General features: G+C 39.7%; 1 protein-coding gene across 3 annotated transcripts in view; it reads left to right on the forward strand.

Annotated features, from left to right (window-relative positions):
* The first annotated feature begins 511 nt into the window (after positions 1–511).
* The window catches only part of gtpbp3 (GTP binding protein 3, mitochondrial), a 49488-nt gene continuing 34074 nt past the window's right edge, over positions 512–15925 (forward strand). For 2 of the 3 annotated variants that reach the window (XM_004911019.4, XM_031890272.1), the window contains exons 1-2: positions 512–670; positions 3111–3229. In XM_004911019.4, coding sequence (XP_004911076.1) covers positions 3174–3229 — 56 coding nt within the window. In that variant the 5' untranslated portion in view covers positions 512–670; positions 3111–3173. The remainder of the gene's footprint in view (positions 671–3110; positions 3230–15925) is intronic. The other variant, XM_002936329.5, reaches the window with a different exon arrangement.

Consider the following 15925-nt stretch of genomic DNA (forward strand, 5'->3'; position numbering starts at 1 on the left):
GAATGAATCCGAAACTTTCGTACTCGGTGCGACGGCTACAAAAAAGTCGCGACAATTCGCGCAAGTCGTAACGCTACGAAAAAGTCGTGACAATTTACGAAAAAGTCGTAACGGCTATGAAAAAGTCGCGACAATTTACGGAAAAATCGCAAAATACCGATCATTACGAGAAAAAACGCATTCGGACGCTTTTCGGACGTTCGTGGATTAGTAAATGTGCCCCTAGGTATATGCCTACCCTGCTTATCCCTAGTTCCAGCCCCAATTCAAATAGGTGATGATTGGGATAGAAAAATCCTACAGAGAGACAGTTGTTTTTATTTCAGTTTTTGACACCCTAGCACCATATGAATAAGGTTGCAGATGCTGTATTCCACTGTAAGTTCATCATTTGAGTTTTTGTATAGTTAACTTTTGTTAAATGACAGCATTCCCTTAGTTAGTATAGAGAAATATCAACCGTGTGGCTTTAAATTCGCAAAGCATCCTGGGATTGTTCCCCATATATGGAGTGTCAGAACACGGAAGAAGCTTTGTTGTAAATCCCATGTTTGTGTATGCAGCATGGCTAAGGGAACTTGCAAACACTGATCGTGGGTAGTAACAGCGTTTGATAGTGTGGCAGGGGTGCCAGATTGAGAAGGGGTTGGGTAGACTGGTGATTTACAAGGTGAGCTATGATTATTATTATGAATGTGTATATGTTCGTGTCATATTTGTATGACAAATACATATTGGAAGAGATGCTCCGCGATGTGTATACCCTTTTCAATGTTTTCCGACTAAGCTGCCTTTGGGGCAATTATCTAACGCTTAAGTTGCCTTCGGGACTCTTTTCTCGTTCTAAAGGTGACTTTGGAGCTGTGCTCCCATAATAAAGGTGCCTTTGGGACACTGCTTTTATTTTTTGCTGGAATGCTAAACGTGACGTACCCTGCACATCAACCAAACATTTTTACTGTTTTACCAGAAAGATGCTCGATTTTCCACAGTAGACCAATGTATCCGATCAAAGTATTTTGTGCAGCCTTTATTATGTGCTGTCACCCTTTTTTTTTTGCAGATCAGTGCAAATGCACAAAGCACACATGTTGAATTGCACACTTATTCTGCTAGATTGGATCACTCTAATGAAGAAACTGAAGATTAACTAATAATAATAAAAAAAAAAAATAAAAAAAACAAGCAGTGCTGGCCTCTTGCAAAATTGAGGCCCTACGCAGTGGTAGCCTTCTGATGCTGTTTAAGGCCATGGCTGGCACTAAGGGGGAGATTTACTAATCCACGAACGGTCCGAAGGCGTCCGAAGGCGGTTTTTCGTAATGATCGGTATTTTTGCGTCTTTTTCGTATGTCCCACGATTTTTTCGTTGCTGTCGCGACTTCTTCGTATATTTTCCGCAACTTTTCGTCGCCGTCGCGAAAAAAAATCGGATTTGTTTTTCCGCCGTTTACTATCGCTCGATACAATAAATTCGCGATGGTGACGAAATAGTTGTGCAAAATACGATAAAGATACGAAAAATCGCGACAGCGACGAAAAAGTCGCAAAAAATTTGTTCCAGTACGATTTTTTCCCTTTCAGGATTCGGATTTGTGGATTAGTAAATCTGCCCCTAAGTGAAGTTAAACTTTTTGATCACATAAAGGAACAAGGCTGCAAACCTAGTGCTGTTGTACAGTGTACAAATCTCATGTCCTCATAACTTGTGAGGATACATACATACTTATTTTTACAATACACAAGTTTAGTGAGTCCTGTGACACTTACCTCACTAAGCACCAGTTATTACCAATGACATCACTAATCACAATTTTTAAGGATGTAATTTATAGGATATTTATTAATACATTTGGGCCCATACAATGGCCTACCCTACCCTTAGGTCTACCCTAAAACAAAGATAACTCCCAGTTATCTCAGTATACCATTGTATATACTAAAAGTTTATATTAAGGTGAACTAACCACTATATAACTAATATATATTAAAAGTTTATATTAAGGTGAACTAACCATTTAGTTTAAAAAAAGATATGGACAACAACAGCAAACACTTTTACTAAACAAAGTCATTATGGAGTATCATGAGAAAAGTAGTGGACTAATCTTAAGGTAAATATTACTTACCGGTATTGTTACATCTGTCTATATATACAGGTTGCTTGACACTGATGCTACATGTATGCAGGATAGGGGCCCTAACTGGCACTAGTCATTTAGCAATTAACTAGGTCTTCAGTCCATAGGTGCTCCATATATCTCTTATTTAGTGATTTCTGAAGCTAATGCCTGAGAGTCAATGGCACTTAGGGGTGGAGAAGAGTGGAACACAAAGCAATTGTGTACAAACTGCTTCTTGTCTGCATGTGTGTGAGACCAGGCACCCTTAATAGGTGAATTGGTGGCATGAGTATATATATATATATATAGATATAGATATATAAAAAATACAGGATGAAGAGCACACCAAACTTTTAAATGCGATACCTGGGTGCCAGAGCAGCAAGCACAGAATAAAAATAAAGAATGTCGGCACTCACAGGATTTCCACGATAAAACTCACAGGTAATAAGTCATGTTTTAGGATGCAATCAGGTGTGATTTATTGGTCCAACGTTTCAGTTCCCTTCCCTGACGAAAGTTCCAGTAGGGAACTGAAACGTTGGACCAATAAACCACACCTGATTGCATCCTAAAACATGACTTATTGCCTGTGAGTTTTATCGTGGAAATCCTGTGAGTGCCGACATTCTTTATTTATTTATAATATATATATATATATATATATATATATATATATATATATATATATATATATCAGTCCTGATGGTGTCTGCACTCCAAGGCTTTTAGTATTCTGTGGGGTGCACAGCCAAAATCTGAGTATTTAGCATGAAATAATACATGGCCGGCACACCCTTAAAATTCAAAAAAATTTTTTATTGAAAACTCATTGTTTAAAAACCAACGTTTCGGTCCTCATTAGGACCTTTATCAAGGATAAAAAGGAAAAAAAATATTTCATGCTATATATATATATATATATATATATATATATGCTTCATAACATCCATACTGAATAGTAATGATTTCTATTTGTTTTTTCAGACTATGATGTTAATAAGCGAAGGCGGTGAAACTAATAATAAGGAAAGTCTTTTGTAGGCTGAAATGGTATTTGCCAGGACATGTCTGACTTCTGTTTCTTTGAGGTCAGTAAAAAACAGGTAATTATATATTTCTGTTATAGGTTCAGCTTGGCTTCAGGTGGTCTTTACACAGCCCCATATATTCTCTGTTTGCCAGAAAGTTTTTAATCCTTCATAAGTGTGAGGAAAGATACTATCCTTTTGGCTTTCTAGCTTCTTTTCACTGTTGATTATATTGCAATTAAGCAATATTTTTACTTGCTATGAGGCAACCAGTTGTTACATATAATGTTATGACTGACATTTAGGGGTTTATTTTGACGCTGTCACAGAAAAAAATATTGCAACTAAATCTGATCATTCAAAATCACAAATTCCATTTTTCTATTCATTTTCAGGAAGGCAAAAAAAATCTTGACGGACAGAAAGATCAGCTTGCTTCAATGCATACACTTCTTTGGCATTGCAGCAGATTTTAGGTTGTAAGATTTTCCATTTAAGGTTTTTTGTAGCCTAAAATCTTGACTATTTGAGTAAACAAAAACAAAAAAAGTGATCACTAAAATAGTCGAGGTAAAAAAAAATTTGACTATTAATTGGAATTAAGTCCGCTATTTATCACTATGAACTAGCTATGTTTAAGTGTATGAGCAGTGCACACTGCAAGGGTTTCTTTAGGCCCACCCGGGAACCTGACATCTATGCCTTCATTCACAGTGGGGAGACCACAAAGGGAGTTTTGCTACACCTGAAAATTTAGAAGGCAACATGCATGAAACCTGCTCTGTGTGTCAGTTGCCTGCATACCCTCTCTTTCTCTCTCTCCTTTTTTTTTTTATCAGAGAAAGCTGTTAGACCCCAGCCTTCTAACAGATGCCTTCCTTTCAGCCTTGGCATCACTGTGCTGTGGCAGGCCTATAAGCCAGGGGTAATACACAGTATTGAAAAAAAGACAGGCACTCCGGTTTAAGGTGAAGAAATAAATAGCAGTAGTTCTAGTTTGAGTAGTTTGAGCCTATGATTAAGTACCGCGTGGTACGAAACGCGTAAGGCTAATAACATGTGTTAGTACAATAAACTTTTTGTGATTTTACTCCATTTTTTCCTGAACTACTGCTTTTTATTTCTTCACTTTAAACCGGAGTGCCTGCCTTTTTTTAATACTGTGGATTTCCCATGATGGCTCCCTTAAGCTGAAGGTCTGGGGCATGAGCACCTGGGCCCATCTATACTACGGATGAGATTTCAACAAATTTATTCCTTATGAGCATATGTTTTTCTCGTGTTAAACTATAAGCCAGGGGTCCCCAACCTTTCTTAGTCGTGAGCCACAGACTTGGGGAGCAACACAAGCATCATAAAAGTTCATGGGGTGCCAAATAAGGGCTAAGATTGGCTATTAGGTAGCCTCTATGCACACTATCCGCTTACGGGAGGCTTTATTTGGTAGTAAATCTTGTTTTTATGTAACTAAAGCCCCCAAGTCATGCATTCAAAAATAACTACCTGGTTTGGGGGCACTGAGAGCAACATCCAAGGGGTTGGTGAGCAACATGTTGCCCCCAAGCCACTGGTTGGGGATCAATGCTATAAGCAGTCCTGAATGATTATTTTTCAATCATAGCACACAATAGCTTGGCTTGTTTACATCGGAAGGTTAGATGCTGGCCACATTTAAATAAAATATGAAGCATTCACACTCTTTTGTCATTTAACACTCTGCATTTATGGATTGGAATTTAAGGAGTTTGGGTTACATAGTTACATAGGGTTGAAAAAAGACCAGTGTCCATCAAGTTCAACCCATCCAAGTAAACCCAGCACACCCAACCCACACCTACCAATCTATACACTCACATACATAAACTATAAATACAACCACTAGTACTAACTGTAGATATTAGTATCACAATAGCCTTGGATATTCTGATTGATCAAGAACTCATCCAGACCCCTCTTAAAGGCATTAACAGAATCTGCCATTACCACATCACTAGGAAGGGCATTCCACAACCTCACTGCCCTCACCGTGAAAAACCACCTACGCTGCTTCAAATGGAAGCTCCTTTCCTCTAATCTAAAGTGGTGACCTCTGGTGCGTTGATTGTTTTTATGGGAAAAAAGAACATCCCCCAACTGCCTATAATCCCCTCTAATGTACTTGTACAGAGTAATCATGTCCCCTCGCAAGCGCCTCTTTTCCAGAGAAAACAACCCCAACCTCGACAGTCTCACCTCATAGCTTAAATCTTCCATCCCCTTAACCAGTTTAGTTGCACGTCTCTGCACTTTCTCCAGCTCATTAATATCCTTCTTAAGGACTGGAGCCCAAAACTGCACTGCATACTCAAGGTGAGGCCTTACCAGGGACCTATAAAGGGGCAAAATTATGTTCTCATCCCTTCAGTCAATGCCCTTTTTTATACAAGACAGCACTTTATTTGCTTTAGTAGCCACAGAATGACACTGCCTGGCATTAGACAACTTGTTATCAACAAAAACCCCTAGATCCTTCTCCATTAAGGAAACCCCCAACACACTACCATTCAGTAGATAGTTTGCGTTTATATTATTTCTACCAAAGTGCATAACTTTGCACTTATCAACATTGAACCTCATTTTCCAGTTTGCTGCCCAGTTATCTAATTTTGTCAAATCGCTCTGCAAAGCGGCAGCATCCTGCATGGAACTTATAGTTTTGCACAATTTAGTGTCATCAGCAAAAATAGAAACAGTACTGTCTATGCCCACCTCCAGGTCATTAATAAACAAGTTAAAAAGCAAAGGCCCAAGGACTGACCCCTGCGGTACTCCACTAACCACACTGGTCCAATTAGAAAATGTTCCATTTACAACCACTCTTTGTACTCTATCCTTCAGCCAGTTCTCTATCCAATTACAAATATTATGTTCTAGGCCAGTATTCCTTAATTTGATCATTAACCTTCTGTGAGGTACTGTATCAAACGCTTTAGCAAAGTCCAAGTAGATGACATCAACTGCCATTCCAGCATCAAGGTTCCTGCTCATCTCCTCATAAAAGGCGACTAAATTAGTCTGGCAAGATCTGTTACGCATAAAACCATGCTGGCACAAACTAATAGTATTGTGAACTGCAATGTATTCAAGTACCCTATCCCTTATTACCCCTTCCAAAAGTTTTCCTACTACTGATGTCAGACTAACAGGCCTATAGTTTTCAGGCTGAGAACGGGATCCCTTTTTAAATAACGGCACCACATTAGCAATCCGCCAGTCTCTTGGCACCATGCCAGACCTCAATGAATCCTGAAAAATTATGTGAAGAGGTTTGGCAATCACAGCGCTCAGCTCATATAATACCCTGGGATGAATCCCATCCGGCCCTGGACCTTTGTTTACCTTTACATGTTCAAGTCTCTTTTGAATTTCCTCCCGAGTGACCCATGCGCCAGTAGCTAAATTACTAGAACTGGGCATATTACAAGGGAAGCCTTCATTATCTGGCTCCTCAGATGTATAGACAGATGAAAAATAAGAGTTCAAAATGTCAGCTTTTTCCCCGTTCTCATCAACCAACTTACCCCCCCGTGATAATAAAGTTCCCACCCCTTCTTGCTTCATTTTTTTACTATTCACATAATTAAAAAATAATTTAGGATTCTTTTTACTCCTAGCAGCAATATCCCTTTCCATTTCTATTTCAGCTTGCTTGATAGCTTTTTTGCATGCTTTATTTGCTTCCTTGTACCTGATGAAAGTTTCTGCTGTCCCAGCTAACTTGAATGCCCTAAAAGCACGCTTTTTCTTACCAACCTCTACAATAACACTTTTATTCAGCCATAAAGGTTTTGCTTTGCGATGCCTCTCCTTGCTTACAAGGGGGATATACTGTTGTGTATACCTACAAAGCAATGTTTTAAAGATGTTCCATTTTCCTTCTGTGTCTAACCCCATGAAAAGCCTTTCCCAGTTGACACATTGCAGAGATGCCCTTATACTGGCAAAGTCTGCACGTCTAAAATTAAGCGTATTAGTTACTCCCTTATAGCGCTGTCTCTGCAGCATTATCTCAAAGGAGACCATGTTGTGATCACTGTTCCCCCAAATGCTCACCCACACAAATGTTAGAGATGAGTTCATTATTATTAGAAATCACCAGGTCCAAAATAGCGTCATTCCTAGTGGGTTCTTGAACCGCCTGAAATAAAAAGTTGTCATTTAGCATATTTACAAACCTACTAGCTTTTTCTGACTTAGCCACCCCATTACTCCAGTCAATGTCCGGATAATTAAAGTCCCCCATAACAACAACTTGACCCAGTTTTGAAGCCTCCTCCATTTGCAACAATAGCTGGGCCTCATCCCCCTCATCTATACGGGGTGGTTTATAGCATACACCAATGATCATTTTCTTTGTGACCTTCAGCCCTACTGAAATTTCTACCCAAAGAGATTCAACGTTTTCATTGGTAATGTCTTTATTACATGGCTTTAAGTCTGACTTTATGTAAAGACAAACTCCTCCACCCTTTTTAATCTCTCTGTCCCTCCTAAAAAGTGTATAACCATTTAAATTCGCAGCCCAGTCGCATTTATCATCCCACCAGGTCTCAGTGATACCTATTAAATCATAATTTTCAATACATGCAATAGCTTGCAGCTCCCCTAATTTACCCGACAAGCTACGCGCATTAGCCAGCATGCAGCGGAGATGATTACTTCTCCCTCTGATGTTTACATTAGCTAAGGGAGAATTAGAGCTAAGGCAATTATGAGACTGCTTTCCTTGTAACGGAAGCTCCTTATCTGATAAACTATATGCCCCCCTCACTCCTCCCCCACAACCCTTTGCTAGTCCCCCTACCCCGTCTACACTAATTTTCCCATGGAATTCTAGCTCACCCACCCCCCCCCTTGTCTAGTTTAAACACTCCTCCAACCTCTTAACCATTCTCTCCCCTAGCACAGCAGACCCCCTTCCATTGAGGTGCAATCCGTCAGGGCTGTATAGATTGTACCCCAAGGAAAAGTCAGCCCAGTGCTCTAGGAACCCAAACCCTTCCTTCCTACACCAAGACTTTAGCCACGCATTTAGCTCCCTAAGCTCCCGCTGTCTCCCTAAACTTGCACGCGGCACCGGCAAAATTTCCGAAAAAATTACATTGGAGGACCTTTGCCTAATCTTAAAGCCTAGATCCCTGAACTCACTCTTTAAAGTCCCCCACCTACCGTTCATTTTGTCGTTAGTACCGATATGTACCAAGACAGCCGGGTCATGCCCAGCCCCTCCCAATAATGTGTCAACCCGATCAACCACATGCCGAACCCTGGCACCAGGAAGACAGCAAACTGTCCGGTTGAAGCGATCCGCTCGACAGATTAGCGATCCGCTCGGGTTATAGTGGTGGCCCATTAAAGTGGCCACCCTTTGGGCTGTGATGACACATTAGTTATGACTTACACTCTATATGTGTATCATAGTTACATTGGCAGTACTCTCAGAGGAAATTCATTACTAGTATTAAATGCTCATCATCTAATTAACAATTAACTTAATACACTCGGAATGACTGCATAGAGACCAACATAAGCTGCTGCATACTTTTCTTTAATGAATTGCTAATTACTTGCCACACAATACAGGAATTTTTATGTTTCTTGTTTCAAAGGCATATCCCTTAAATAATGCTAATTGGTAGTGAATATTCTTTAACTTCAACTACAATTTTAGAAGAAAGACTGGAATAGTGTAATTAGATATATATATATAAGGATAAGAATGGCTTTTATTATAGAAGCCCCAAAAAGATTTTAGACAGCCCCCAGAATAACATACCTTTCTCCCAGCACTTAGTCTTGTGCAGCTTCTGCTTCACAAGTAGCCCAACTTCAGCTTTCTGCGCTATTTCCTAGTTTAGCATGAAGCTCTACCCCCTTATTGTTTGCAGTGCTCTCCCTTTGTCTCTCTCTGACTGCCAAGATGGTCGAAGAAGTCCCGAAGAGGAGAAAATGAGAGCGTAGCAAAGAAAAGGGAGTGGGTCTTCATGCTAGTCTAGGAAGTAGTTGAGAGAGCTGCAGTTGAGCTGATTGTAATACAGAATCTACCTGAGACTGAATGGTTCAATAAAATGCTCCAAAGTGCCCTCTTCTGCTTTAGACTTAGCGTGAGGTCTTATGAGGAAAAGAAAAAAAAATATAGTGTATAGTGTAATCCCAGTAAGTGCACAGAAGGGGAAGGGAAATTGAAAAGTTGTGGAATTTACCTAAAGTTGCTAAAGTTGGAAATTTACCTATGTGAAGTGGTTCCTAATACTGCCTGAAATTAAGAGGTGGGAAAGCAGAAAGTCGTGAGCTACAAGCGAACCAATTGGATGCCATATAAACCCAAGGGGGTCTGTAAGTAGATTGGCAATCGGAAAGGGATATCACAACTGGGCACAAAAGGGTGATATAAGTAAATGTCATCACTGGTATAAAAAGCACATGAGAGTGCACATTGTGAAGCAATAACAGTATTACACTATATATAAATATATATATATATATATTTTTTTTTTTTTTCCCTCATAAGACCTTATCGCTAAGTCTAAAGCAGAAGAGGGCACTTTGGAGTATTTTATTGAACTGTATTTGACCTGGGACACGAGATATCTGAAGTGAAAATTGCACTATATTTGTAAAAATTGTTTTGCTGAGACTGAATGCAGGGAGAAAGGTATGTTATTTTGGGCACTATATAGAGGCATTTTACAAATAGAAAAAAAATGGTTTACTTACATATAGAGAGAGAGTACCGCATACTCAGGGACTTGGTGCAAAAGAAAAAAAGTTTATTGAAAAAACTCCAACGTTTCGAGGACAAACCCTGAAGGAGACTATATATATATATATATATATATATATATATATATATATATATATATATATAATATAACAAATAAACTGTAAGTCCTGTGAGTGCCCTGTTTTATATGACAGTATATATATATAGATTCTGCCTTTTTCAGCAGGATTTGGATTTGGCTGAATCAACTTGTCTGGCTGAACTGAATCTGAATCATTAAAATCATGTGAATTTTTGTCACTGATGCCAGTTTAAGGGTGTTTGAAGATTAATTTTCTTTTGTTATTACCCTATATCAGTGCTGTCCAACTGGCGGCCCGCGGGCCGCATGCGGCCCGTGACCCCCCTCTGTGTGGCCCCCCCACCTGTCTGGCTCCTTTGATGGCTTACCTTTGTGTAAGCTTTAAATGGTATCAGTACTGGCCCCCTGCATGGTTCTCACCTCATATTCAGCCTGTAATCCCCCTGTATTGTTTAAATATGTAATCCCCTGTGTTGTTCACACTTTTTAATCCTTGCATTGTTCACCCACTGCAGTGTTCACACCTCAGGCTCAGGCTGTAATCACCCACATTGTTCACCTCTTCACACCTCAGAAACCCACAAATAAACCATGCACACTACAAAAAGAACATATACAGTGGTGGTACTGCAATTAAAAAGTTTTTTAATATATAGTTATTGTGCAGACTGTAGCAGCAGTGCCAGCATTGTGTCACTGTATGCTGCCTGTGTGTGCCATACTCTGCCTGCCCTATTCTGCCTGTATGTGCCATACACACAGGCAGCATAAGACAGGCAGAGTATGGCACACAGGCAGGGTAGGGAAGGCAGAGTATGGCACACACAGGCAGGGTAGGGCAGGCTGAGTATGGCACACACAGGCAGGGTAGGGCAGGCAGAGTATGGCACACACAGGCAGGGTAGGGCAGGCAGAGTATGGCACACACACACAGGCAGGGTAGGGCAGGCAGAATATGGCACCACAGGCAGGGTAGGGAAGGCAGAGTATAGCAGGTTTTTGCTGTACTACCACCATTAATATGGCTATGGGAAGGTAGAGTGTGGCACACACAGGCAGGGTATGTCACACACAGGCAGGGTATGGCACACACAGGCAGGGTAGGGCAGGCTGAGTATGGCACACAGGCAGGGTAGGGCAGGCTGAGTATGGCACACACAGGCAGGGTAGGGCAGGCAGAGTATGGCACACACAGGCAGAGTATGGCACACACAGGCAGGGTAGGGCAGGCTGAGTATGGCACACACAGGCAGGGTAGGGCAGGCTGAGTATGGCACACACAGGCAGGGTAGGGCAGGCTGAGTATGGCACACAGGCAGGGTAGGGCAGGCTGAGTATGGCACACAGGCAGGGTAGGGCAGGCTGAGTATGGCACACACAGGCAGGGTAGGGCAGGCAGAGTATGGCACACACAGGCAGGGTAGGGAAGGCAGATTATGGCAGGTTTTTGCTGTACTACCACCATTAATATGGCTATAGTCATGCGATAACATGGGTGTGGTTTCAAGTGGGTGTGGTTTAAAAAGGGGAGTGGTCAAAACTAGTTTACATTATCGGCCCTCCACCACGGAGGCCAGAAAAATTCGGGCCCTCGGTACCACAAAAGTTGGACAGCACTGCCCTATATCATACAAAATGAAAAAAAAGGTGTAAACCATTCTGGTCAAGCCTTCATTTTATAGGGTTTTTATTACTGTACTATTATTTGTGATTCATAAACGTAATAAATTCCATCTGAATTAGGTCTGTATTTTGCCATGTAAGAAAAAGATCTTTCAAAAGTAGAATATCGGAAGTATAATTTATATTATATTTTATTATTTCACATTTTGGTGTGAAACAGGGTGAAGTACTTGCATGAGACATTTGCCCATCAGCAAGGAAGAAATACAGTTTTTCAGTGCTAATCTTCTTAACATTTTGTGGTTGGATGAAGGGTTTGGATTAAGGAAATGATGTTTTTAGTAGAGGGTAAAAAAAATCTCTTTCATTAAGGACACAGATAAGCATTTGAATGTGTAACTGTTTTGCAGTGAAAGCCTTCTGTATAGTCTGTGTTTAGTAACCCTTTCAATTCCAATTTGTACTTTCTGTTCTTAATCTAAAATATTTTTTTTTTAAACAAGGTACTGTTTTATTATTACAGGGAAAAAGGAAATCATTTAAAAAAAATAGAATTATTTGCTTATAATGGAGTCTATGGGAGATGGCCTTTCCGCAATTTAGAACTTTCTGGATAATGGGTTTCCGGATAAGGGATCCCATACCTGTATAGTGATTTTTATTTACCTCTAAATAAATCATTGTAATAGCTTTTGATCAGTGTTCCCTCTAAGCTATGCTCTTGTGCATGCCCACACAAATTTTGAGGCCAGCGCATACACAAATTTTGTATTTATTCTGATCTGAGCACATAGTTTTTAAAAATGTGGGCACATGTTTAAAATATGCCAACAAAAGAATTTTTTTGCACAAATAGCTAAAAAGGAATTAGAGGGAACATTGCTTTTAATTATTGTTACTTGTTTTTTATTTATTTATACAGGTATGGGACCCATTATCCAGAATGCTCGGGGCCCAGGGTTTTTCGGATAAGGGATCTTTCCATAATTTGGATCTCCATAACTTAAGTCTGCTAAATATAATTTAAATATTGAATAAAACCCAATAGGCTTGTTTTGCCTCCAATAAAAATTAATTATATCTTAGGATCAAGTACAAGGTACTGTTTTATAATTACAGAGAAAAAGGAAATAATTTAAAAAAATTAGAATTATTTGGCCTTCCCATATCTGTACCATGTTATTTTTGAATAATTTCCGGAACATATACATAGACTACAATGAGAAACTTAGAAGCCCACAGAATAGAATCTGGTATGTAATAAAATAGTTACATAAAAATATATTTAGGAATGACACATTTTGTAGCGGTGCTTTATCTTACAGATGGCTGTGCTTTCAAGTGTTCAATGCTTTTAGTAATTTTTATTGAACACAATTCCGCTTACTGATGCTAGTCTTTCAAATAAAAGTCACTTCATCTTGATTTCTTTAGACTTAATTTATTTAATGATGAGATCATCAGATCAACTCTCTTTTTTTGGTAAGTTCCTCGACTAGATCAAAGGGAGAAACTGACCAGCAGGTGGTGCTGTTTTATTAAAATTCATTCATATTAACAGTGCATATATAGTACATATATATATCCCTTAATATATTGGAATCTTGAAAACAAATAATAATACATACATATTACAAAAGTGCCTAGAATAGCACTTTCTTCAATGTTACATTTACTTATTTTAGGGGTTTACTTAAAGGAGAAGGATAGTCATTTTGGCAACAGATTAGCCACATTAGTGCCACCTATAACACTATATTTATTCTGCAGAAAGCTTTATTTTTTTTTTAAACTTTGTTTTTATTGGTTGTTTTACAACAAAGTAGTATGCATACAAAATATGTGAAACAAGGGGGGTTAAAGAAAGTGGAGTAGGGGTTGGATAGAGGGTTAGGGATAGAGGGGGGGGGGGTTGGACTCTCGCCTAGTTGTTTTCATCTGGGTAGTTGTTTTTTTTTTCTCCCCCCCCCCCCCCTTATTTAGTTCTCAAGTTGGTGTCTGGGATTTTTCCTTAGTATTGTCCATTTTTAGATCTGGTTAGTTGGTTGGTTGTTTTGGTTTTCGGTCCATGGTGTCCATATTTTTTCATACATGTCCATTTTGTGGTGGATGAGTGCAGTCAGTTTTTCCATTGTGGATATCCACCAGATTTTAGCTATTATTTCAGGGAGTTGTGGTGGTATCGATTTCCATTTTTTTGCTATTCCACACCTAGTCGCTAGGCATATTTGGGAGCATAATTTGAATTCAGACCTGGTCAGGTGATCTGGTTTGTTGAGTAAAAGAGCTAGTTGAGGGTTTGGTTGGATTTCTTTCTGTAGTAGTTGGCTTATGAATCTGAAGACCTCCTTCCAGAGAATTGTAATTTGGGGGCATGTCCACCAAATATGTAGCTCATCTCCTGTTTCTCTGCATCCTCTATAGCAAGTGGGGTCTGACTTGTATATTTTGTTTAGTTTCAGTGGTGTGAGGTACCAGTCATACAGTATTTTGTAGGCGTTTTCTTTAATTATGGTGTTGATAGAAGCTTTTTTGATGTTCTCTAGAATTGACTGCCATTGATCGTCGTCTATGGTCACGTTTAGTCTTTGTTCCCAACGTACCATGTGTTTTGTTTTGTCTGGTACTTTGTGGGAGTTAAGTTTGTGGTAGAGCCATGTTATTTGTTGTTTGTGGTGTGGGTGGTAGCTTAGTCATTCAAAGATTGTTTTTTGTCTGTTCAACTTTCCAACTTTGATTGGATAAAATGCTTGATCTGTGCATATCGGAAGAATTCTCTGTTAGGGATTGCTTTTTTTTTGCTTTAGGTCGTCCCATGTCAGGAGGCTGCCTAGTGGGGTAAGGCTGCCAATGTCTATATATTGATTTGTTGTCCACCATCGGAACGCTTGAGAATCTGTACCTGGGGGAAAGTCAGGATTATTTACAATTGGGACAAAGGGGGAGGGGTCTGAGCTTATCCAAGGTTTATGTTTTGCTAGCAGTTTATCCCAGAGTCTGATTGTGTGCCTAAGTATTGGGTTGGTCAGGGTGATTTGCGGTCTAGCGCTTCGTGCGAACCAGAGTATGGATCTCGGGGATTGGGGAGCCAGCAGTTGTGTTTCTAAGGCGACCCATCTGACATCTGTAGGTATACAATGCATTTTGACCATCTGGGCTAATTGCGCTGCTTTCCAGTAGTTAAGTAAGTTAGGAAAGTTCAGTCCCCCTTGTGATGTTGATCTCATAATAACTCTTTTGTTTACTCTATGGGGTTTGTTATCCCAGAGAAAAGTAAGCATCTTTTTCTGTAGCTTTTCTAGATCTGTTACATTGATTGGGATGGGGAGAGTGCGGAAGAGGTACAATATTTTGGGAACTATCATCATTTTCAGGGTGTGTAATCTTCCTAGCCAAGAGATGTGTTGCTTTTCCCATGAGATCAAGCTTTGAATCAATGGGGGGTAGTTTTTGTTGTACAGCTCTTTAAATTTTGGGGTTAAGTTAATCCCTAGATACTTCATGGTATCTTTACGCCATTTAAATTCAAAGTTCATCTCCAAGAGTTTTTGGTTATGGGTTTGGAGAGACATTGCTATGGCCTCTGATTTTGAGTTATTGACTCAATCCGGAATCCGGATAGTTTTGCATAGTTGGTTATCTCGTTAAATAAGTTTGGCAAAGATGTTTGTGGGTGCGTGAGGGTGAGGAGTGTGTCGTCTGCAAATAGTGCTATTTTAAATGTGTCTTTTCCAATGCTTATGCCTGTGATATTTGGGTTCAGTCTTATTTTCTGTGCTAAGGGTTCGATACATAGTGCAAATAAAAGGGGGACAGAGGGCACCGTTGTGGATATTAAATGGGTCTGAGTAGTAGCCTGATGAGTAGACTCTGGCCGTTGGGTGGTTGTATAGGGCCATAATTGCATTGCTAAAATTGGAGTTGCATCCTGTATTTTCTAGCACAGCTTTTATGAATTGCCAGTCCACCACGTCGAAGGCCTTTTCTGCGTCCAGCGATAAGAAGATACTAGGTATGGAAAGGTCCTCGACATGGTGGAGTAGATGTGCAATCCTTCTAATATTGTCAGTGGCATCTCTACCTATGATAAACCCTACCTGATCCGGGTGTATAAGTTGTGGCATAATTTTGGCTAGTCTATCTGCTAAAATTTTTGCGTAGATTTTGAAATCGTTATTGATTAGTGATATGGGGCGATAATTTTGGCATTACATAGGGTCTTTTGGTGGTTTAGGGATGACTGTTATATTTGCTCGTAGCATATCTGGAGTTATCTTGCATTTATTGTGAAGGAGATTATTAA

This window comes from Xenopus tropicalis, chromosome 1 (genome assembly GCF_000004195.4).
Source record: "Xenopus tropicalis strain Nigerian chromosome 1, UCB_Xtro_10.0, whole genome shotgun sequence".
NCBI lineage: Eukaryota > Metazoa > Chordata > Amphibia > Anura > Pipidae > Xenopus > Xenopus tropicalis.